General features: G+C 49.2%; 1 protein-coding gene across 1 annotated transcript in view; it reads right to left on the reverse strand.

The window, feature by feature from the left end:
• The window catches only part of Myo5b (myosin VB), a 297,799-nt gene that overhangs the window by 36,795 nt on the left and 235,766 nt on the right, over nucleotides 1–25,238 (reverse strand). The window contains exons 18-26 of the mRNA XM_032885354.1: nucleotides 24,464–24,575; nucleotides 21,697–21,908; nucleotides 19,290–19,446; nucleotides 18,391–18,630; nucleotides 11,567–11,800; nucleotides 5,618–5,702; nucleotides 4,360–4,493; nucleotides 3,237–3,359; nucleotides 2,137–2,274 (exon numbers count right to left, since the gene is read on the reverse strand). Of these exons, the coding sequence (XP_032741245.1) occupies nucleotides 2,137–2,274; nucleotides 3,237–3,359; nucleotides 4,360–4,493; nucleotides 5,618–5,702; nucleotides 11,567–11,800; nucleotides 18,391–18,630; nucleotides 19,290–19,446; nucleotides 21,697–21,908; nucleotides 24,464–24,575 (1,435 nt within the window). The remainder of the gene's footprint in view (nucleotides 1–2,136; nucleotides 2,275–3,236; nucleotides 3,360–4,359; nucleotides 4,494–5,617; nucleotides 5,703–11,566; nucleotides 11,801–18,390; nucleotides 18,631–19,289; nucleotides 19,447–21,696; nucleotides 21,909–24,463; nucleotides 24,576–25,238) is intronic.

Genomic DNA, 25,238 nt, shown 5'->3' on the forward strand with positions numbered 1-25,238 from the left:
ATCAGACTCTCAGAGTAAGAGGATTACATACTCAAACTTGAAGGGCTGTACCATCATGGTTCTAAGTCTGCTGGGGTCACTACAGGGGCCGGCCAAGGTAACTGCCAGGTCAGGGGGAAAGGATATATGGGAGCAGTCTGAGCAGCAGGCACAGAGGCCCCACTCTCACAGTGGCCAAGCGGATGGGACACTCCCAGGCCTTCCAGTCAGCCTAGTGTAAGGCCTCTAAGGGGGGGGGGGGGGACCTGGGGCTGCATCACTCTAGGTGGCTTAGGATTCCTTCTGGAACCAAGGGAAGACCCAGAAACTTGATCTCTGCATGCTTAACCTCAGGGGATGATAGAGGAGTCCACATTATTACCCACCCCATCCCCGTGGGCCACAACCCACAGGACAGGGCCTGCAGTTCTTGATTGGTGATTATATTTTGAGATGTCCCCTTTTACCTGGTATCCAGACCAGCCAAGTTCTGAAGCCAAGCTTCCAAAGCAACTTGGCATTTCTGAAATGCAGAATGTAGAAATCACGTCTGTGGGTACGGGAGAGTATGTAGGGACTTCTAGGCCGGGTGTATCTAATGCTATCCACACAGAGCGTCCATGACTCATGATGGCTGACTTAAAATCCCTTGACTTTAGATGGCACGAAAGCAACAAGCGATCACTAGAGGGTATTTTAACATATGATAGGGCTTTGGAGATACGACTCCAAGAGTATCTTTCTTGTATTTGACTTGTGTTTGTCTGTCAGGATAGCTTTTCCTTATAATCAGAAGTTATTTATTTACCCATTGCTTTCACTGTCTGCTCTTAACTAATCCACCTGGAGACTTAAGACCACCGCCAAGATTTACCTCTTCACTTAACGCTTATTAAACAAGGCGAAACGGAACAAACGACACCCTGCCAAGACTCTGACGGCGAGCCACCCCAGAGTCTGCAGCACGTCAGAATGGAAAGGGGAGAAAGGTGTTATGAAAGAAGGTCTGGGTCCAGGATGGGGGTCAAGAATGGAGGGGGAGGGGGAGGAGGAGAGGGAGGGAGGGGAAGACGAGGAGAGTCAAATCCCACAATTTTCAGTTTAGGCATGAGAATAGATTTTGCTAGTGATATGGCGCAGAGCTGGATTTAAATCCCAGGAGAAGTTCTCCTCACAACTTCAGGGTTAGAAAAAGGGGTTCTTATCTCCTGACAGCTCTCTGCTGTGGCAGTACTGATAGGTTTGTAATCAACGGCATTCCCAGTCACACTACAATCTTCTTTTTTATTTTACACCTGAGCTACATTTCCTACGTCCAAACCTGATTTAAATTCCCCAATGGCTAAGTTTGTCTCCTGCATTTTTACCTGTCTTAAAAAAAAGAAACTATGCATAGCGACTGTGTGTATGTGTGTGTGTGTGTGTGTGTGTATGTGTGTGTGTGTGCGCACACACACGCGTATGTGTGTCTGTCATGGCTTGCCTATGCCATGGTATCTGTGAAAACCAGAGGACAGCTTCTTGCAGGCATCAGTTCTCCCCTCCCATCATGTGTGTCCCTCGGATCTAACCCAGGCCAGCAGGCTTGACAGCGAGGGCCTTCATGATCCTGAGAGGCATCTTGCTGGCTCTGTGTTCTCTTTTGCACGCCCACGTTGTGTACTTGCTGCGAGCCTGATACTGGCATAGTTCTGTGTTTATAGCTTAGGTTCCCCAAAAGTCCTTGAGACAAATAAATTACTTTTAGGTGTAAAGTTTCACCCAGTATCCTTTCAAGATGCAAGAGGATAGGGATGTCATCAGTTGTGGTGACACAAAGGCACAGCCGTAGGTGAGAAGGGTCTCCTCTGGCTCTCAGCCAGGTGGCTGAGCTCGTGTTAGATTCCAGGCACGAGAGGGTGGTAGGCTTTCTCTGCTGATTCTGACTTCTGCTGTTCTATTTTCTCTGCACCTGATGCCAGTCCTCCAGGCATGAGCTCCCAGATTCCCTACTGCTTCCCAGTGGAAATCCTTTGCCCTGGGATACTCAGGGAGCACGCCCAGCTCAGAGGCAGTGGGGTGAGACATTCACAGAGAGTGATCAATTTGGTTCCCACAAGAGGAAGCTCTGAAGCCCAACACCATGAGACCCCATGGGCTCACAGAGCGGCTACGCACCTGCACTTTCTTGCTGTCCTGTTGTTCCTTTTCTAGCTGCACCTGCAGCTTCTTCCTCTCCTGCTCAAGTTCCCGCACTCTCTTCTGCAGCTTCAAGAAGACAGTCATGTCCATGGCTGCCTTCTCTATACCAATCTCCTGCAAATGGAGAGGGGTATCTATCCAGAAGGTAGTTTTCACAGCACAAATGCTCCTGGGAACACACAATGCCTTGCTGCCCACCCCTGTATCAGCCATCTGTCTCCTTGCTCCTCCCCAGCACCAATCCTTGCCTCCAACACAAAGCCAGTGTCAAACCACCAGTATTTCCCATCGGAAAGCTGGTGCTGCTGGCTTATTCTCTTCAATAACATCTCTGTCTCAGCCGTTCACATTCCTCCTGTGAGAGCCACTTAAGTGACCAATCGCACACTCTAAGGAACAACTGAAAACAGGCACAGGCATTTTCTTTGGAAGGTAAAAGGGAATTCACTTCTGGAAAATGGCATTACAAGAGGGAAACTAAATCTTGGGACACAGTGCTTCCTGATGGGGGATCACTGTGACCTCTGGTCACTGTCATGATGCCAACGAGTACCTGATCATAACTTGAAACAAGCACAATACTTGCCCTGCCGTGGAGCGCGCTGCTCCAACAGATCTTGATACATTGATCGCCCAGCGCATTCCTATCCTTTCAGATCCCGGTCTGGATTTTACTATGTGGTTGAGTATGTAGACAAGCATGTGCTTGCCTGTTGGTAGGCAATGCGTCTGAGCGCACATCAGTCTGTTTTCACATGTCGGAAGCATGGGGATGTTCTGCCTCATGTAATGAGCACAACTCAGGGTCAGTCTCACTGCCTGTGAGCCGCAGAGCCGTGAGGATGACCGTGCCCATATCTACATGGAAACGGCATGCACACGGATGTGGCACCATACATCCCACCGTGTTCCAGTAAGTTCGCTGCAACCCAGTGATCCTGTTCTCAACGTCTGTGCCCTGGGCCCTCTGAGGCACCACCAACAGAGCAGTATATCTCATATCTCTCTTGGGTGGTTCCATGCAGGCAATTAAGTGTCCTCAACAGGACAACTGCAAACAGTTGCCCCAGACTTACCTCCACCTGCTGTAGGGCATCCTCGGTGTCTCCGATTTCTGAGGTGGAAATGGAGGGGTAATTGGAGTCAGATTCTAAGCTACTTTGATTTGATGGGTTCTTCCTGTGGCCTGGAGTTTGCTGCTGAAGGAGGAAAAAAAAAAGTGACAACTCGTAACCAGTTCATATTAATGTGAAGTTAACTTCTCAAGGAGCCCCGGACATCAGCCACTGCCTCTTGTCAACAACTGTGGGCAGTAGCGCCCCTTGGAACAGTGGATAAATAGTTATTCCCATGAATGCCAGGCAAATACTCTACCGGTGTTTTACAACCCAGAGCACCCAGAAAGCAAGGAGAGAACAGCCTTTACTCCAGCCGTGCCCTCGGATTGCACAGTGCACCCTTCTCCACGTTCTTGAAAGGAACCCTTTCTGCAACCCTATCCCACACGGCCTCTCCTCCCACCCCGGTTCTGCTCATGAAAACGAGAGTAATTAGGAATAGAGCCTACCTTCCGTGCTATTCATTTAAAAAGACCTTTCGGCTTATGTTTTTGGCAGCTGGTTTGTCTTTTAAGAGTGAAAACCGAGCTTGGTGGAATTTATAGATTTCTATTTCAGTTCCCACTCAGATTCCTTTCCTGGTTTCCATGCAACTAACTCGCGGATGTCGAATATGCATGTTGGGAGGGAGTTACTCGTACGGGTAAAGAGGAATGTCAAATCCTGAGATGTCACAAAAATATCTTGTATTTTGTCAGAGATTAGGAGACCCAATCGGGTTCCAAGGGTCTCTCTCCACACGGACCAATACAGCTGAGGTCAGAGCCTACAACACCATTGTCTCAACAATGGAATTGTCTAGAACAAGAAGCAGATGGCAATAGACACATGCAGGAAGATAAGTTTTAACCTAAGATCTCAATAAGACCTCAGCTTTTGGAAAGGGCATCCTCAGAAGGTGACCACCTAACCACAGAGTTCACAGAGGAACGAAAGAACAAGTGGTCCTTGCACACATGCATGTTTCCTGAGCATGGCATTGCCAGAGGGCAAGGGCTATGCAGCCAGCTCTAAAAGGGCAGAAAGGGAAGCCATTGCCACCAGGCAGCAGAGCTGCCTCCCTTCCCTTTAGGATCGTCACCTCGTCCCGAAGGTTCTCATATCTCTGCTCCAGCTGGGAGTACTCCTTCACGAGGTTCTGGTACCTGGACCGTTCCTCCTCCAGTTCCTTCTTCATCAGGAGGTTTTCCTCCACAGAGCTCTGTGAAGATTCAGCTGGAAAGCAGGCATAGGAAGCAGGGTTTCAGCATCTGAGGGGATCCTCAAATGCGCATGCCCTGCTAGGAGCATTCTGACTAATCCCTTGTTAAGAGGCTGCCCACCACAGGCTGTGGGGGAATCTCTCATGCTCCTCACCTACTGTGGAGCTGAGAAGGGGCTCGTTATTCTGAACCAAGGGTTCAGACAGGAAGAAGAGTGACCCTGCTCTCAGGAAGGCAGGGAGAGGGACTCTCGATGTACATGTGCGCGCCCACCCGGTCCACGTGCCCGCCTCTCTGGTGACAGCCCGCATTAAGAACCACTGGCAGCATTTCCAGCCGCACCACTCTAAACTCTCATTGTAATCCTTATCTTTCAGGTCCTTGGAGATCAGTCTAGAGGTGATATAGAGAGAAGCACGGGCAAGGAACCTAAGAGATTCTGATGGTCTTTTTTCTCTTGCCAACCTTGTATCCATAGTAACGGAAAGCGAGCTTTTTTTTTTTTTTTTTTATAAAGGGCATTTTGAAAGCAGCATGTATTTTCACAAGATCTCAGGCAGGTGGGGGCTGTGGCATTACAATGTTTGGCTGCCCGGTGAGATAGGGTGAGGACCGTAAGGGTGGGAGAGGACCTGGTTTACCACCGAAAAGACCAGAACTAGATTTATGTGTTCCATTGTTCCCTCTCAGCCAAGTGAGTCACAGGGTGGGTGACAGTGTGGAAGTTGAGGGGCACTCGAGAGAGGCTCATCCAGGGACTGATCAAGGAGCCTGTCTTTCGGCAGACATTACAGTGACCGTCTGACCGGGGACACAGTGAAAAGGATGAGCGAGACAATTGAAAACCAGCACACGGGTGCTACTGTGCTGAGCGTCACCGGGGCATCTCGCCCACGCCTCCCGATAGTCCTTCTGTGTCTGTCTTTCCTGCCCATTTTCAGATGGATACTGGCACATGCTTACAGAGCTGTGCAGTGCCACGCTTCGAATCCAGGTCTCCAGATACACACTCACATGCGTGGATGAGTTTCCCTCTCAATAGGCTCTTCAAACAAGTGCCAAGGCGGGGTCCTCACACCGGGCTCTCCCTTAGGAAGCCCTTCCCCCTCTTCATCGTCTGACAGGTTCAGTGCTTACCTTTCGACTGACGCAGGATTTGGTTGTTGAGGTGTTCTTTTTCATCCTTCAAGAGTGCATTTTCATGTTCCAGGTCTGCGACTCGCTGAAAAGGATCAACAGGTAAAAAAAAACAGGACAAAAAAAAAAAAAACAACAAAAAACCAAAAAACCAAAACCAAAACCAAAACAAACAAACAAACAAAAACAACCCAGGAACAACCCTTCCCATGTAGTGACTTTCTGATGGATCATGGGTAAACACTCTTCTTAGGAAAACAGGTTCAACCAAAGATTCGTTCATTCTGAAGGAAAGTTACATACAGGAAATAAAAAAAAAAAAAAAAACAACCCGAGTTCGACAAGGAGAAAGGGCTCAAACCACTTGTGGTCCTCTAGGTCTCCCAGAGAGCCCTGAAATGTTTATACTCAGCTCACATTCCTTATTGAGGAAAGCACAGAACAGAGAACCGTCCATGCTTGTGAACCTGCTTGTCTCTCCTGCTGAATCACTGAGCTGTCAAATCTGAGTCTCGGGAATGCTAGAAGCTCAAAATGGACACATCATCCTCTGGCCTTTGTCCTGCCTGCTCTTTCCTGCCTCCCTGTGCCAGTGTTCCGGGCTCTGAAGAAGGGAGACACATTTGGTACCGACATTTAGAGATCTAATTCAGTGTGTAGCTCCTGACAACACTGACAAAGGAAGGAATACATGGGGTGATGGAATTCTAGTGGGTCATCGGTAAATGCCCTACTCAAGAAAATCAATTCAATCAAAGGCAGATATGATGGCATAAATAAATAGATAAATAAGTAAGTAAGTCAAACAAAGAAAAGAGGCAATATTAAAGAAAAACCTAGGACTTCTGAAGAGGAAAGAAAGCTGTGATTATAGAAATAAATATCTGTATTTTTAAAGCACCAATATAGGTGAATGTTCTAAGAGACTTTGAAATCATTGGTTGATATTAAGCATGGAATAATGGTCCAGTGACACAGAAATCCTATTTCTAATTATAAACCCAGGAGGAATAAAACCAAATGATCACAGAAACTTGTACAAAGGTGACTGTATGATAACATTTCTCACGATAGTCGAAAAGTAGAAACAGCTAAATCTTAACGAATAGACCAATTGCTTTCATTGTCCTCAGTGGGTAGAAGACGTTAAGACCCTAGTGCTGGAGATACCATTCATTTGAGATGCCGACCTTTAACTGACCAGAGAACTCTTTTCCACTGGCTAATATTACATAATGCTACAAGGTACTGTTGGGACTATTGATGGAATGGGGGAAAGGCATCAGTGGTCTTGCCCATGCAACAGTGGCATGAAGGCTATTGGGGTAACCAACCACTTTCTGATGTTATAGAAGGTCTGTTTCGTAGGCGAGATTTTCAAGGGAGTATTATAAATCCATGACTGAGACCACGGGCCTTGATGGGGGAACTTACTGTTGTTTTGCTAAACGGTTCTGCTGTCAAACTACCTTCTAAATACTTACATTTATATCCATAAGTTCTTGCTCCTCACAACTTCGGTCAGAGAAGCTAGTTTTTGCATGGGTGTTGGTTGGCGCAGAGTCCTAATTGGTCAGAATGCTGAGGGTAAGTAATTGTCAGTGCTCACTGTGGATGGGCCACTTATATCAAAGGTCCCCCCCCCACGACTCAGGGATACACTGCAGAGAAATGTGAGAGCCGGAGGATGAGGAAGAAAGGTGGGAAATACCGACTTCTGCACCTGACTGTTGTTCACATTCACTTACAGCAGTGGTGGCCACATGTGCATGATTGAGGCAGGGCAAATCCCAGCAACGATGGGGCAGGGAACTCTAAGGTTCCACCCTTGGTGGAGGAACTACAGGCAGCTGATGTCTACTCTGACAGGAGTTACTCTCCTTTGAGGACATGCTCACTCGTAGGTTGCCCATGACCCAGTGGATGGCCTCATAGCATGTATATGTGGGCAGCAGTGATCTGACTCAAGGAGTTACTCAAACCGGGACAAAAATAGGGACGTGAAGTTTGGAGTGTGGGGCACCGGAAAGAGTTGGAAAGGAATAGTGGTAATGGATTCAAATGATACATTTAAAATATTTTAAAAACTCAGGGGTGAGAGGCCAGTGAGATCACCATTTCAGAGAGAATGGCGCCTGCCATCAAGCCTAATGGTCTGGGCCCGGGAGGTGGAAGAAGAGGACTGATGACTCTTAAAAGTTTTCCTCTGACACACACACACACACACACACAGATGAAAATGTTGTTAAATATATAGATTAAAACTCGCATCTCCGAGATAGCCCAGAAGATGTGTTCCAGTCACTCTCAAGCTGACAAGAGCCTCCAACGCTAAGGACAGAGCTGCTTCTCCCTAGAGATGTCACAGGCTATACCTATTCCTGAGATCAGAAGGTGCTTCTAGGTCTGAACCCCATCTCTGATAAATCATTAGTACCTTTCTCCTCCTGGCTGCTCAGAACACCTCAGTACCAGCACAGAAGTCCTCATGGCTAATTCTCACCTCACTTAGAGAGGGGCCTCCGCCTGTCACACATGAGCCATACCCCTCCACATAAGGCTACGTTACCCTTTCGGTCATCTTTCTTTTATAGCATATGATAGATAATCTCAGAAGGACTTCTATCTCTACCTTCTGTTTTCTAGGAGTGAAAAAAAAACTTTTTTGATTATAATTTTTGTTCCACCGTGTAGAATGGCCTCTAACGCACGAGGCATCCAATAAATACCTGCTGAGCGAAGGGCAATGACTTCTATCATTCTGGGAAAGACCTGAGGCCCACAGAGTCAAATCTCCTAACAACTGTCAGCCTTTCCATGAAACCACAAACCCTGAGGCAGTCAGAGTGCAACTCTGGGTACAGCAGGTCCAGGACTCTCTGAAGACTCAATACTCGAGAGCCCTGATCTCTCCAGACCGATCCCCCTGCTTCCCCTCAGCAAAATCTCACACCTAAGACCACACAATGGAATCAGCCAAGGACACCCATCAGCAGAGACAGCTCTATGACCGAGAAGATGAGGCAACACACAACCGGACGTACAGTGAGCACTCGGGACCTCAGGCCCACCAGATACCTGGGCCATGCCAAGGCTGCCTTGGGGCCAAGCAGTTGGCTGCAGCTCACTTTTCCTTTCCTGCTGCAACTCTGCACTGAGCTAGGCTCTGGGTAACCTTCAAAGCCCATTCTGGATTAGGAACGATTATCTTCTATGCCAAGGGCAACCCAGGGAGCCACCTCCTTTCCAAATAGCAAGGTCACACAGCTGCATGAAGGCAGCCAGAGAGGGAGGCTGAGGCTTTAAGATGGCACAAGAGAAACCAAGTTAAGAGTCCTTGTGAGCTTCTCTGTGGAGAGGTTGAAGTAATGTCTCCCTTAGTGTAAAATGCTAGGTGTGTATGTGACAGGGGCAGCTCCATGCCCCTGCGGACACAGGTGGATTCCTGTGGTAGACCACAGCACTGGCCTACCAGGTAAAATCATCAGAGGTGGCAGCCCCAAGTGTTCCAGCCTGCCAGCTCCAATACAGCACTTGCAGTTTCTGCTGACAGAAACATCAAACCCATTAATTAAACATCTACCAGCAGCTGGCTCCGTCTCTGGGCTTTGCTGGCTTCATCAATCTCACTCAATGCACAGAAAGACCTTGCACCCGGCCAGAAGGAAACCAACCGTCTTAATATTCAGCACGGGCTCAGGCTGGAGACGGCCTCTGGTGAACATTAAACCCCAGCTAGGCAGATCCTAGAATAGAAACCAGGAGCCAGCTGTCCCTTGACCATTCTCCAACTTCTGCAACAAAAGACTCCACAGACCCTACCGAAAGGAAAATGTCTGTTTCCCATTTCCTAAAGAGAGTGATCCTCCCACTTAATTGATCGTTCTATGCCCGTTTTTGACAGTTGTTCACACAGGCACACATTTGTTTGGAGTTAGGAGGGTCTTAACTGGGTACAGCGGTGCACATTTTTTTCATCCTAGCATGTAGGAGGCTGAGGCAGGTAGATCTCTGTGAGTTTGAGGCTAGCCTGGTCTACATAGCAAGTACTAGGCCAGCCAGGGTTATAGAGTGAAACCCTATGGATGGGAGCAGGTGTCTTTGCTCCTTTCCAAGCTCCAGTTTTATTCAATCCCAAGGCCAACAGGCTCCTAGGCAACGGCCATTTTTAAAGCGATCAAGATGGTCTTCGCATCTCTGTTTTGTTCTACCAAGGAAGTTTTCTTACAGCAAACCCTTACCTACCTTTGGATGGAAAAACCAGCCATTTTAGGTGCTCTGAGGCCCTGATTCAAAAATTTTGTGGGAAGCAGGGAAGGTAAAAAGAGAGTCTATGGTTCTCAGCTGGGAGGAAGAACCAGGACAGTGGGAGAGCCAAAGACGGTAGAGCAGGGCTGAAGTCTGCTATTCGTTAAAAAACATACAAGATTGCATGTGTCAGCCGGCGCGAGCCCAGGAGCAATCTTAGAGGTGATCAAGCCCATGTGTACATGCGTATTCATGTGTACACTCACTCACTTACTCATGGGCACTGTGGCTGGTAGGGGTTCTTGCAACATGCCTGACAACACACAGTAGGGTTAGGGTCAGTATTTCTGGGTCTGCCCTGGGTGTGCCAGCACTGTCTGTCCCAGTTTCAGAGCTTTTCTTCCAGCACTAACCAGCACTGACTCTCCTTCCTCGGGTTCTCAATCCACGTGACTCTACTCTGTATGCCGGACAGATACTACACGTATCATGGTAGAGATGGGGAAGAGGACAGAGGTGTTCTTAACCCATAGACAGCCCTCCAATGGCACGGTGGGACTGTTCCTGCTCAGAAGGTCTGCCTTGGGAGTTCAGAAGAGCTTCTTTGTAGCTCAAGGTCAGGAGCAGTGGAAGCAACCCCAGGAAGTCCCATTTCATGGACTTCCTTAAGTAAGCCTTAAGAACGAGTGCGGGGTGATGTCATAGGTGAAGCAGGTACAAGACAGAAGGAGGCCTGTCATTGGACAAGAAGGAAGGACGGGCGGGAGGAAAGTTTGAGGGAAGGGAAGGAGACCGGTACGGAAAGGAGGAAGAGACGGGAGGGATGACAGAGAAGCCGCGGAGGCAACATGGACGCTGACGTAAAGATTCCACGCTGTACCTTTACAGGTTGTTATGAATGTCCTTAAGGGTGGGCAATTATATCTTATCAACTGGATCAGAGGTCATTGTGTTGTGTGTTCTTTCATGTGCAGATTTAAGTGTAAGAGAGCGTGTGGTGGCTAGAGACACTGGGCTGCCACGGACTTGGGATGTGCGTTTCTGGCATGGAAACCTGCCTTGGGAACTGGATGGGTAGAGAGATGGCTGCCAGGCTCAAAGAGAGGCCTTCCGCAGTGTGATAGGGGATGGAGCAAGTGGGTGAGAGACTTTGCCGACTGAGGTTAAGATATCTATCAGATATCTTGGGGCACTATAGTGCCGGATCTAGAGAGGGTAAAAGATAGTCATTTAATATAATTTTACAACAACAAACGAGAATGGGAAAGTTGGCTACAACCAGCAGAGCAGAACCCCCCCCCCCGCCCCCAAACATAAGGGTTTCCCCGTAGGCATGACGGCTACAGGCTGCTGAAGCCCTGGAACACTTGACATCTGCTACCTCTCTCACTAAGGACTAGATCTGTAGAGTTTCCCTGGGAACTGACTCGAGGCTTTAAGGAAGATGAGCAAAGACAGCTCATTTACTCTCCCAAGGGATCCCAAGGCTTAGCTAATGGTGCCAGTCCAATCAACACTCGCTCAGGGATCAGACATTTGCTATAGGACCCAAACGCACATCCATATATGAAATGAAGGGTGGCTTGCCTGTGGACACAAGCCCTGGAAATCACAGAAATTTCCTCAGCGTGGAGAAACATCTCCTACAGGCGTCCCACCCACCAGCCCTTCACCAGTGTTGGTCCTCCTGTCCATGCATACCTTTCTCAGTTCACCACTCTCCCTGTTGTGAGCATCCTCTAGGACCCTGCGCTCCGAGTGAGCCTTCTGTAGTTCGGTGCGCAGGCTCTGTACCTCCTCCTGCAGCTGAAGGCTGGGGTCAGCCTCCTGGTTCTGCTGGTAACGCGCCAGCTCCTTCTTCAGCTTCTCCACCTCCATGGCATGGGTGGAGGTAACTGCAGACAACTGCTCTGACAGAGTCTTGAACTCTTTGTTCTGTAGAGAGCATCGGCAGATGGGGTGGGGGTGGGGGTAAGAAAGAAGAAAAAGAGAGGGTTATCGAGCCAGGAAAAATCAGGAAGGCCACCAGAAAAAAAGGACTTGTAGGGCAGAATTAAAGCTCAGAACCATTACATGCCAGTACAGACACTCTCGGGGCAATGCCCTGATGCTTTAAACTCGTGTGTGGACCTAGAAGCAGAGAGAGACACAAATAGCAGGGCTGACATTGAAACAGTCCATGGGAAACACATGAGCACTCACGGAGAAGGCTGCTGCTGCAGGAATAATGGAGCCAGCTTCTTGGATCTGCAGTTTGGGCCTCTGAGGACTCCCCACTATTTCACATCAACAGCTCCTAGCCTTGGACTTACTGGTACAAAGAGCTGTAACCTAATCCCTTCCTCTGAGACAAAGGACCCCTTCAGTATCCCCTCTTTCAAGGAGGCCCTCCAAGGGGCCCCAGGGTCTCTCTTGCCACCTGTCAACATGGCTCACAGAATTCACACCGGAGAGACTGACATCTGACAACGCCCAGCTACAGACTGTGGACCCAATCAGCAGTCAGCGTATGTGTGCGGCAGGCCCTGAGAGATCCTACTTCCAGAATGACGCTCATATAAAGGACGGCAGAAGTCGGGTCTGGGAGGACTGAGAGGCTGTGAGGCAGAGTGCTCGGCAGGGAGAAGTGAGCGGAGGAGGGAGAACGCTGCAGCAGGCAGGCCGCACTCAATGATCATTCTCCATTGCTGGGCCCCACAGCAACTCCAAGCAGAACAGAGCCGTCAGCTAAAATGCTAATAAGCCAGGGCATCAGGATCAATGACTGACTCACAGAAAAACAAAACCTCACATAAACGCTCAAAGAAAAGCTGTTGGCACCTACACAGCACCACATGGCTCGCAGGGCCAACGCATGAGCATGCAAGTGATGCATTCCTTGTGTGCGAGGTTCCCCACACTGCTCCAGGTATAGCCGCTTCTCTGCATAGCTGGGCTAGCCATCAGCCTCAATGCAGAATCTAAAAGACACCCAGCTAAGCAGCAACTATCTAGAAGGATGCAACATCTGTGTGAATCGTTCGCCAGGGTCTGGGTCTACACTGGAGGCAGAGGATCCATGCACAGGTGGAAGGCAGGTTTGGGTAGCTACTCTGTCCTCATGTCTGCCCTGGGATGTGAGTCAGGCCATATTGGTTGTCAACTCTCCCTGGCATGGCTTGGGCCACGTCAACATTGTAGAGAGGTGGTGCATGGATGGAACTGGTTGGAATATGAAGAGAGGAAAGTGTTGTGTTAGAGGCAGGGGATGCGGGCACCTCTCATCCCACTCTGGTCAAATACATCACTTTGCAACGCAGAGGTTTCTGAAGACCCAGCTTTCCTGATCCTAATGCTACCAGGGACCAGACTCAAACACTGGGGAAGAAGGTGTCTGCTGCTGCGAGGCCTGTGCCTGAGCTCACCTCAGCCTTGGCCCTCTGTATGTCTGTTCCAGTCACTCGCTTTTCTGTGGCCCACTTCTTCCCATATAGACTAGAAGATAGGAGAAATTCCCATCTTAGAAGGTCATTATCGAGACGTGGGGAACAAAGTGCTTCTCCGGCATGTGCCACACAGTCAATGCTCGGTAACCGCCAGGGAGCCTCACTGGCCTGAGCTCTCCACGGAGTCCCTTAGGCTGACTCACAGAAGCCTCAGCTTCTGCCAGTCCCAACGCCCGCTCATCACCAACCTTTTGCCATTCAAACAACCCTGGCATCTGGCGTCTCATGGATGTCCGATTTGTATCCTAAACACGGGACCCACACAACCAGACTTATTGTGGTTCCCAGTCAGACTTGGGCTGGTGTGGGAAGAGGGGAAATCATTGCAAGAATCGTGGTGAAGTCAACACAGCCTACATCAGATGAGCACGCTTGGGCGAGAACTGTACCTCATTCTTGCCTATTAACATCACCCTCAGTGAAGGTGACTGCTAGCCCCGGATAGTTCACAGCAGTGAAAACTGGGACTCGGAAAAGTCTCTGAGCTGTAACCTTTTGCACACTGTTTTTCTAACATGTATGGATGTCCTCAAGAATCATAAAATATGGACAAATGCATTATTTACTTGGTGGCTATTTATTAACTATCCCTAATCAAACCGACTTAAAGGCCACTGACTGAACTATTGATTTGGGTTATATTTTTCCTAATAAAAATATTTAAACCTTAAGCCTAAGAACCCTGAGTTCTATTACAAGCGACTAAAAGTCTGGCCATGTCACTCTCGCACACTGGCCAAGTTCATGGACTCTTATCATTTTGGTTGAAGTTAAGTCATAGAGTTCTAATGAGGCTCACAGCAGGTTTCTGGGTTGGCCCCTGTCTCTGCTGCTGAAGGGTATCGTGAAGGACACCATGAAGAAGGTGTCCTTATCACATCAGAGTCCAGAAACCCACAAGGAAACTGTGTTCGCATCAGGGACAGCTCTGGGCTCCCAATCGCCCGGTTTCTTTCTGAGGGACTCTCATGTGACTCTGTCTTCTGCTGACTGTACACAGGCTTGGTGTCAAATGGAGTCTGCTCTCTGCAGCTGGGGGTCCTCAGTTCTTAAGACAGAAACCTGGGGCGCTCATCTTCCCTGGTTTTGCCTTTCACTATCCTTCCCATGGTAGCGAGACACTCTCCCCAGACTCCTGCCTCCTGTGACTGAGATGCTGCCTCCTCATGTCATGCTAATCTGAGAAGTGAACTGGGATACTTCATCTCTGGTATCTCTGGTAATATACATCTCTCCTTCCGGATTAAAGACTCAGGAGAGCAGCTGCCTAGATTAGCTCTAGGAATCACAGGGGAAAAGACACTCAACTTACTTTCCAACAGCTGGTCTTCCCACCAAGGGATCGCCAGTGTCCGTGGTGACGTGTGCTCATGCCTCTCCCACCATGTGTGCCCAGGAGTGCCCACAGTGATGTGTGCCCATGCTTCTGCCACCACAGGTGCCACACATTGTGCAACAGTTCTGAGGATATGAGACTTTTAGGAGCATGACCCCAACTGATGGGAGAGCCTCTGTTTGAACTGCAGAACATTCCTCACACGTCCCAAGAGCCTTCCCACTGGGAATGATCTAGAAATCCAGCCAGAGGTGGCAAAGCCTATCTGAAAGCAGATTCAAATTCCAGCCAGGCTACTTCCTGGCTGTGTGTCCTTCGGTTGGTTACTTATCCCCTCTGTGCCTTTAGTGTACTTGTGTTTAAAATGGGGACGGTAGTAATACTTATCCCATTAGCATGGTATTGATCAGTGAGTTAATGTATGGGAACAGTGCCTGGCATGGAAACCACATGGGGATCAGCGGGAGAAAGATCTCACATATCGACTGATTACTCACTGCATACAGGGAGCCTTTCCCAGGGTGACAGCATCTGTCACGGCTCACAGATGTTTGCCGAGCAGAAAGCTTAAGGCAAGAGCTTCATTTAAAAATAGGTCTTTCAAAATCTGCTTCTTTCTCATGTTCAAGCACGTGGGGTGGGAAATACTGTGTTATTTTTATCCTCTGGAGTTGACCTCACACACCAATAAAGCTAATACTGAGCACTATCTGAAACCTGGGCACACAGATGCTCCTCCCTAGTAGAGACAGTGGCTTTAGTCTCCTTGTCCTCAGACTACACTATGTCTAGAAAAGTGACTCAAATGGTCACTGGCATTGACCCGGCACCGACAGTCCTGACAGAAACAGTGGACACCGAGGTACTTTGTGTTTGAGCAGACCTTTCCCCTGGTCACTGCCTCTCTGACCTGTGTTACCACAGGTTGACCAGGGTGGGAAGTGAACATCCCCAGCTCACACTGGGAGGGCTGTCTTTTTATACTGAGCATCTGCACTGGCTGGTTTTGGGTATAAACTTGACACAAGAGTTCCCCAGAGAGGAAGGAGTCTCAGGTGAGGAAATTCCTCCATGAGATCCAGCGACAAGGCATTTTCTCAGGGGGGGAGAAGCCCAATGGGTAGGGCCAACCCTGGGCTGGTGGTCCTGGGTTCTGTGAGAAAGCAGGCTGATCAAGCCATGGGAGCAAGCTAATATGCCGCACCCCTCCATGATCTGTACGTCAGCCCCTGCATCCAGGTTCCTGCCCTGTGTGAGTTCCTGTCCTGACTTCCCTTGATGATGAACTGTGCCAAATAAACCCTTCCCTTCCCAACTTGCTTTTGGGTCATGGTGTTTCATCACAGCAACAGAACCCTAAGTAAGATGGCATATCTAAGCCAGCACTCTGGGTAACGCCCAGAGGACACATACCCAGGCCACTGGTTCTTCAGAAGCCTGGTCTCCGCCCACAGCAGCAAAGCACCCCCTTGTCAGCGGTCTCCACAGTGGGGCTCATGAGCAGGACAGCGAGCTTAGTCAGAAATTGGTTCATTGTACGGGGAGTGTGATGGCTCACTGTACGGTCAGTTGGCAGAATGCTTGCTCTGCAGTGCGAAGCAGGGGTGAGCCCTAGCAGGGCATAAAACTGAGCCTGGTAGCCCACACCCCTGTGCTTCCAGCATTTGGGAGGTGGAGTCAGAAAGATCAGAGGTTCAAGGTCATTCTTGGCTGTAAATGGAGTCACAGGCTAGCCTGGGCTACATGAAAGTCTACCTTTAAAAATAATACCAATACAAAAATATGCAAAGCAAACCAAAATGACTCACCTATGTTCCTGCCCTCAGGTTGTGAGAAACTCCAAACACACTGAGTACAGCACGAGTACATTAAGATCAAGTGTCCCCCCCACTGCCATGGCCGGTCCCCCGCTGCCATGGCTGGTTCCCCACTGCCAGATTTTTCTTTTCCTCACATCCACACCATGTATGCCTTCATCCTCTCTCTCCTTGGTTTTTGGGAGGGCCGGTCCTGTGCTCACTTTACTGCCAAAGTCCCACTGCAATGGGTCTCCTTTCCTCTCTGAGAGCCAACGCAGTAGCAGCAGCACAGAGAACAGGGCTAGCTCACTGGTGACATCTGGGACTAAGAAGCCAGCACGGTCTTCATGCAAGCTGTACGATGAAACCTGGGGCACGCACATGGTTCAGAGTCTAACACTCTATACCTGTGTGGCTTTGCCAAGATATTTGATGTCCCCAGCCCACCGTCCTTCAAAAATGACTCACAATGTCATGTGAGGATCATCTGTCCTATGGATCACACGCGAGTGAGCTTAAAACACCCACCACAGGTTTTGGGGTACTCAAAAAAAATCACAATGGTACATAATGGAAATGCAGACTAGTCGGGACCATAGGAGAATAGCTTTAAAAAAAAAATTAAAACCAAAATGACTTGTCTTTTTCCTGCTTTGAGGTTATGGGAAGCTTCAAAATCTCCCTGGTACTAATATATTTTTTAAGGGTTTATTTATTTATGTATATGATCACACTATCCTTGACACACCAGAAGAGGGCATTGGATTCAATTACAGATGGTTGTGAGCCACCATGTGGTTGCTGGGAATTGAACTCATGACCTTTGGAAGAGGAGCCAGTGCTCTTAACCAATGAGTCATCTTTCCAGCCCCTAATAATTTATTTTTTATAATACGGCATACAACCTGGGCCATGGTCCCTCCTACCTGGAACCTAACAGAATATCTGACACAATCTGGCACTGAACAAAGGTCTTCTAGGGTATGGAGGAGCAGACACTTGGACTGTCTGACTGGTGTGAACCTATTTCCAACTTGTATTCTCCCCGAGTCTACAGGACCCCAAGGAAGCCAGTATCCTATGCTCGCCTCAGATCCTTTCACAGAACTCCACCCACAGTGGGCTTCAGCATTGACACATCGCTCATCTAGCTGGTTAATGTATGAGGTAGTCAGTGCAGACAGAGGTAAGAGCTTAAACAATGCAATACCAATGTCATACCAGACAGGACAGCAACGTTTACCTCATGGGAAACCATCATAAACAAAAAGGGGAACACAATGTGGGTACACAGGAAGCCTTATTAAGCGCCAGCTATTGCTGTAGCTATACCATGAAGCCTCTGGAGGGGCAGGGCCATGGGTCTCTTATTCTTACTGCTCCATTAAAAATACCATGAGGTTGGTGGCTCAGAACAGTGTAAAAACTACTGTTTTACAGCTCTGGAAGGACCTTCTAAAAGTGGCCAGCAGGGCTGTGGCTGTTTAAAGACTCTAGGGGAGAGCCTACTACTTTTATCTGTAGCTCTTAAACGTGGCCTGAATACTGGAGCATGTGTGGTTCTGCATTCTGCTACTTAATTCTGTCTGCAGCTTTCTCTCATGATCCCATGGGGTTCACCTGGACAGCCCAAGGCCATCTTCCCATCCAGATATCCCTAACTTACACACTCTTGCAAAAGCTTCTTCTGGTGTGTGAGGGAGCACATTTACAGGTCCTGAAAGGCTAGGACCTGGTACCTTTGTTGGAGAGTGACACTATTCTGTGTACTACAGTCAATAAGTATTCTGACTGGGCCCCTGGGGTATCTGAATCCTGCAGCTCCCTCAGAAAGCTTGGGGTCCTTCTCAAGCATGTCTCCATATCACCCAGGCTTCAACAGCTGTGTAAACTTCTACCACTGACCTGGTCATCAATCTTCCGCTGCAGCTGGACAACTTTGTTCTCCATGCCCACGTTGAGGCGTTTCAGATGCTCTGCAGAACGGGCCTCGATCTTGAGGGCCTTCAGCGCCTGCCTGGCCTTGAGCCTCCGGAAGGCACACTGGATGACAATGGCTGCATCCCGCTGCTGCTGAAAATGTCTCCGTGCCATCCAGCCCCGGGCATACTTCTGGATGATGGTGGCTTTGTGCTCCGTGAGGACCTGGTGAAGACAAGTATGGCCTCTGTAACTACCCAGGGTTTAAAAGCTGGCCTGGCCTTGGGATTAGGAGATCGACATATGTGGCCTATAACATCTGAGGACTTGACTGGAAGTCTTAGCTGCTGGGTTCTGGAGACCATGGGTACACAGGGGAGTGGATCCAAACTCTTGTTTCTACTCTTATTTACTAATAGGTGCGGTTTGTATAGGAATGGCCCCCCATAGGCTCATGTGTGTGAATGCTTGCTTGGCATTATTAGGGGGTGTGGCCTTGTTAGAGGAAGTGTGTCACTGTAGGGGCGGGCTTTGAGGTCTCTTTATGCCCAGGCTATGCCCAGCATAGCACACAGTCCCCTTATTCTACCTGCAAATCAAGATGTAGAACTTTGGGCTCCTCTAACACCATGCCTGCCTACATGCCACCGTGCTTCCCACCATGATGATAAACGGACTGAACCCCTGAAACTGTAAGCCAGTCCCAGTGAAATGTTTTCCTTTGAAAGAGTTGCCTCGGTCACGGTATCTCTTCAGAGCCGTGAAACACTGAGACAGAAGGAGCCATAGTCTAATGAGCTTAAGGTTTTGGGAAGCCTAACAGGCAGCGGCCCTGGGGCAGGGGAGCTGGAAGGTGACGTGAGATGGTCACAGCAGCTACTCACCTGGCGGTAGCTTCTGCGTACAAACATGGCCCTCGAGTAGGACTGGATGATGACCGCAGCCCTGCGGACCCTGCAGTAGGCTCGGCGGGCCTTCCGCATGCGGTACTGCTTCTGGAACACGATGGCCGCCCGGGTTCTCCTCAAGTGCTCAGTCAGTCTGGAGTGGTGGGGAAGGAGCACAGGTGGCCTCAGGAGAAGGGAGCTGGTCTGTTAAGCTAGTGACAGAATGAGCCCTGCTGCCCTCTGTGGCCCTAGTTGGACCCCCCCTACCCCCAATCCACTGGACTGACTCATGTCACCTTTCCCATATGCACCACTGCCTCGAGCGCTTGACCCCGGGTTCAGAACAAGTCAAGTCAGTTTTCCCCGCATGTTCTGACGGGTCTGTCTGCCAGGGTCTGCCTCAGACTGGTTCTGACCTCACACCAGACTGTTCTCTGTATCAGGCGCTCTCTGACAGTACCCGTAGCATCTCCTGTTCTTTGGCTAAAATTTTATGTGTTCCATCCCCATAGGATGGCCTTGTCGGGCATCGATGGGAGGAGAGGCCCTTGGTCTTGTCAAGGTTTGATACCCCAGTGTAGGGGAATGTCAGGGCGGGGAGATGGGGAGTGGGGGTGGGTGAGTATATGAACACCCTCATAGAAGCAGGGAGGTGGGGTGGGATAGCGGGTTTCTGGAGGGGGAAACCTGGAAATGGGATAACACTTAAAATGTAAATAAAAATGCAGTTAAAGAAAAAGAATTTTATGTGCATTGGTGTTTTGCCTGCATGTGTGTCCCTGTGAGGGTGTCAAAAGCCTTGAACCTGGAGTCATAGACAGGTATGAGCTGCCATGTAGGTGTTGGGAATGGAGTCTGGGTCCCTCCAAAAGAGAAGCCAGTGGTCTTAACTGCTGAGCCATCTCTGTAGCCCATCTTTATTCTTAAGGGATCACATTGCTGTTTGTCCCTCTGAGATCCTTCAAACACCCTGGTAGTTCAGGACCTGGCAGTGCTGGAACAGAGCAAGTGTTTGCTGGACCAAAAGAGAAAAAACAAAAACAAAAACAAAAAGTCTCCCCAGGCCAGCAATGAGCCCTTGCAGTTTTCCTATTTCCCACAAACCTTGCAATCTCTCACTTCTCCACCCACCTCAGTAAGAGAGAACCAGAGGATTACTTCCTACCCTTCTCACCAAGAATGCCAACTGGTGGAGAGGACCCAAGAAATCACTTAGCACAGCCCTGGGAAAGGAAGTATCCCCCAGTGCCAGCCGGCATCCACGTGCTGAGGTTCAGGCTGCCCTAGTCTATCTGTCTGTCCTTTCCTCACACAAGGCCTTGTCCGGTGGATCACATGCTCCCTGCTGTAGTTGCACGCTCGCCACCAGGACAGTAGCCCAAGATGGTGGCCTCTCCAGTGATGGGCAGGTGCTGATGAAGGAATTCACGGCAGGGATTGTGAGGAACCACTCAGAGTTGATCCCACTGTCCTCTCATCCTGTGTTGGAGCTTGTCTCAACAGTACAGAGGTGACACAGCATGAGCCATCTCTCTGGCTGTGAGTAAGCAGCCTGGGGTGAGGAAGCCCATGGGTAAGGACAGCACCTCTATCTCTACCATGCAAAAGAAGCCTATACTGGACTGAGGGCCTGTGTGCCTCTCTGGTGGAGGTGGGGTTGAGCAGCCACCTGAGAAACCCACTCTGAGCCACAGAGCCATATGTAATTTCCGTCATTTCTCTAAGGACAGAAGGAGAGAGCCCTGCCCGTGAGGCAGGCAGGGTTTCAACCTGAAAAGCCATGGAAACACCTACAAGGAGGGGACATCTTACGCACGCCTCAGTGGAGATGGCCTCTGCCACCCTACCATTCGCCAGCCAAGAGCCATCAGTTGGGCAGTGTGTGGGGACAGTCGCTCCCTTTGTGTGGCACTGGGTAGGGAAGAGAGCCTGGCTGGCTCTATTGCATGGTAGCTGCTATGGCGGAATGAGGTGTATCCTTTCTCTACGGTCCTGGTGCAGAGTAATTCACAGTAGGGCTTCCCTGTACCTGTCCAGCACCACCTGGAAATCAAGCGACTCTGAGATTTCAGTGTAAATGATGAGATTACATGCGCGTTAACTAGACTCATGTCTTTCTTCCTGAAAGACATTCTTTTACTCTGGGGTTCAGGTAAAGAAGAGATGGTTGATTTGTACCCAAACCAGACACAGAATGTACTAGGTTTAGTGCTGGGGGACTGGGGATAGATTGGGGTATCGGGAGACGTCAGATCTGCGCCCTGAAGCAACAAGGGCACTGCAGGGATGTACGCAGCCACTAGGACCAATTTAAGAAGCGGATAGGTCCAGGGGGAAGCACTGTGATTCAGATAACGAGGCCTCCCCTTCCTTTTGACTCCAGATGTACCCCACCATGGCTCACCTGCGGGCTAAGTATCCTCGGCAGAATCTCTGCAGGGTTAGCGTAGCTGCTCTCAGCCTCCGGTACTTCACTCTCTGCAGCCAGCCCCTGACCGTCTTTTGGATCATGATGGTGGCCTCCCGGAACTTGTCTGCCCGAAGCTTCTCCAGGTAGGCCACCTGACCTGCCCGGAAGAAGATCTTGGTGCGGCCAAACTGGAACTTGTCTGGATCCTTTACAAGATTGGGAGGGAGACTGGCTGGTTAGTGAACTGTGCACAGAGCGCTACTCTTTCCTTCCAAGGCAGAACTACTCGCCAGACTCTGTGTATCCCCTCTGCCCCCCATCAGGTGGATATACCTAGGTTCTCGATATTCATAAAGCAGACCTGAATCTTCATATTGAGACAAACGCGAACCCAGCATGGGGCCACTAAAAAGATACCTGTCGCCAAGATTCCAACACCATGGGGAAGGCAGATAGAAAAGTGAACAGGAGACTTTGTCTTAAGGAGTGGGGAGGATTAGCAAAAAAACCCCAAATAAACGATATTCAAAAAGGACGTTCTAGGCCAGTGGTTCTCACCCTTCCCAATGCTGCAACCCTTCAATACAGCTCCTCATGTTGTGGGGACCACCGGCCATAAAATTATTTTGCTCCTACTTCGAAACTGCAATTTTGCTACTGTTAAGAACCGTAATGCAAATATCAGATGTGCAGGATATCTGATGTGTGACCCTGAAAGGGGACGCGGCCCACAGGTTGAGAACCACTGGTTTAGGCAGTTATGTCTATGCAGGTGGGCAAAGGTCTATGTGAACCAGAAGAGGGAGACAGCTATTGAAGGTGAGGACAGAGAATTCTAGCAGAGCAGGGCATAGCGCATGCCACTGTTCTGTGGTTCCAAGAATCAGGAGGGCGTTACACACAGGGAATTGAAGGTGGGTATGGGAAGGAACTCCCCACCAAAGGCTTTGTGGGCTGTGGTATGAAATGGGGGTGGTAGCCATGGACTCAGGGCCTTTGTGGAAGCAATGATTTGTCCTAGTAAACAGTTGGCAATTACTTGAATGATCACAGAAATATACATATAATTGTAAACTGCAACTAATATTCAAATAAAACTCCACTATGAACTTTTCCCCCCAAACATATAATCACTGTCTTAACCATAACATTAGAATTAGTTGCCCTTCCTTGTGCTTGCCCCAGTAAGGAGGCATGACCCAGCAGGGTACTTGTGGACAAGCTTGGAAGAGTAAACCATCGATGGCTGAGACTTCTTTGCAAACAACTGTCATCTAAGCACAGGTGCTGGCATGAAGGCCATAGATAGGAAGGAGTAAGTTCTGTCATACATCATGGTGGCTGGTTTTTGTCAGCTTGACACAAACCGGAGTTATGTTGGAAAGAGGAACCTTGGTTGAGAAAATGCAGGCAAGTCTGTGGGGCATTTTATACTTTCCCCTCTGGACATTCCTGACTAGAAGTAGCCTAATGAAGTATCTACCAACGGACAGCCTATTCCCACAGAAAGGGACTGGTAAGTCCTGTTGCTCCCTAAGTCTCCTCTGACCACTCTATTCCTAAGTATACAAAACACTCCGGTGAGCGAAGGACCAGGCATGTGGTCTTCGAGGTTAACCCATGGCTCAGCCAAAATCCTACTCAGTGAGGATGTTGATTCTGGAAAACATGGCCTAAGGAATGGGGGAAAATGGGGAAGAAATGCAGTATCTCTAGGGAGGTCCTGATCGAAGCAGAAATGAGCCGTCTGTCTCCAGGAGAGAGAGCTGTGCACAGCAGCCCTAACCAATCACCTCACTTAAGTAGGCACCGACTACCCGTGAAACCCTAATCAATTTACGGCCACTTCTTGTACCTCGCTTTCCTTGTCTGTGGATGGAAGAAGGTTCTGCTAGTTACCAGGAAAGGGTGAACTAGGACCCTGGACCAAGTGAAAGGCAGTCAGGCAGTCACGGAAACTACTCATAGGGTTGGGGAATATATACCATGAGTCCAGCCCTCACATCAACAAAGAAGAAACTCTCAGTGCCGGATAGTAACTGAACTCAGCTGGGCGTGGACACATTTTCCTAACCCAGGAAAAACGAGGTGCGGAAACATGATGGATGGACCACCACAAAACCATGGCTAACCAGAGTCCCATCAACCGAGCACAGCCTTCATCCAATTACACTACCACTTCAAAACGCTGTCCCAGCCAGTTAGTGTGCAAAAACATGTTTAATTTTTGTCGCTTCTGAAAGATGTCTTCCATGGCTTAACATTTTATGGAAGCAGGGATCATTATACTCTGCTGTATCTCTGGAACTCTCAGGAAATACTGAACTATTCAAGGGTTTGCCCCTCACAGTTCTGGCTTTATAATTTTTCCAGCCTCAAAATGTGACCTTCTTGGTTGTTTCATTTAAAACACTTTGTCAAAGGCCCGAGAATATCTGTTGCTTTATTTATAACAAGCCGAGGCTGGCTACGGATCGGACCTCCACTCGGTACATCAGCTCTGAGAGACCAGGGATGCTGGGATAGACAGCAGCAGTTGCTTCCTTACACACCCTAGTGACCTGTGCTCCCTGTGTTCTGAGATGTGGACAGGGAAGGGGTGCTCTAGGTAGGGAAGGGGACTCTTTAATCCCAGTCTCTTGTAAGAAATCGCTCAACTTCTTTAGTAGTTTTGCGGGGATGAAGACAGAGCTGTAGGTAGCCTCCACCCCCACCTCCACCATTGGGGCTTTCGGTCCATGCCCTCCTATGGCTACATCACCTTGATGAGACTCTCCAGGACAGACTTGCAGATATTCTTCTTGTCGGTGTTGGCAAGCTCTCTCTTCTTCATCAACACCCGATACCGGTTGAAGAAGTCATGGTAGGTCCACCTGGAGGAAAAGTCAAGGTGGATCAGGTGACCTCGGAGGCGGGCTCACAGAGTCAAGGCTCTTGTGCAAAGTTATCATCCTGGGAGCTTCAGAGCAGTCTCAGGGGAGTTCTGTCCTTTCCATACCCTACTAGGAACTCCAGCGGGCCAGGATTCCCCAAGTCGGGCTGGGTAAATTGTGTTTGGAGGCGTCTTTCAGAGAGCCAGGGTCTCTGTCTTTCTTTTCACACCCATGGAGCCCTCTCTTCCCCTGCCACCACTGAAGAAGCTGGGCACCGTCCCTAGACACAGCTTTGCCCCTGTGGGTTGTCTTCTTGTCTTTAACTCAATGATCTTTGCAAACACATTTCTAAATGCTGGAGAGAATGACATTGTCTCCCTCGTGACCTCTTAGATCACCGCTCTTAATTAGGAAGAGAGAAGAACAGGTCGTCTTAGACATTTTCCACCCTAGACTCCCTTTCACTAGATACTCTTTTACTGACCCCAAGGACATGGACATGTGAAATAGGTTCACAAACCAAACATTTACTGACAACGAATCATAGAGAAATATGGTGTGCCCACAGATACAATGGCGGCATGTCAATGAGATCGGGCCTGTTCTACCAAAGGGAACATATGCCTAGTACTGGAAATCTGGGCAAGAACCAAGGCTTGGGTT

Source organism: Rattus rattus, chromosome 15, assembly GCF_011064425.1.
Source record: "Rattus rattus isolate New Zealand chromosome 15, Rrattus_CSIRO_v1, whole genome shotgun sequence".
In the NCBI taxonomy this organism is placed as follows: Eukaryota; Metazoa; Chordata; class Mammalia; order Rodentia; family Muridae; genus Rattus; species Rattus rattus.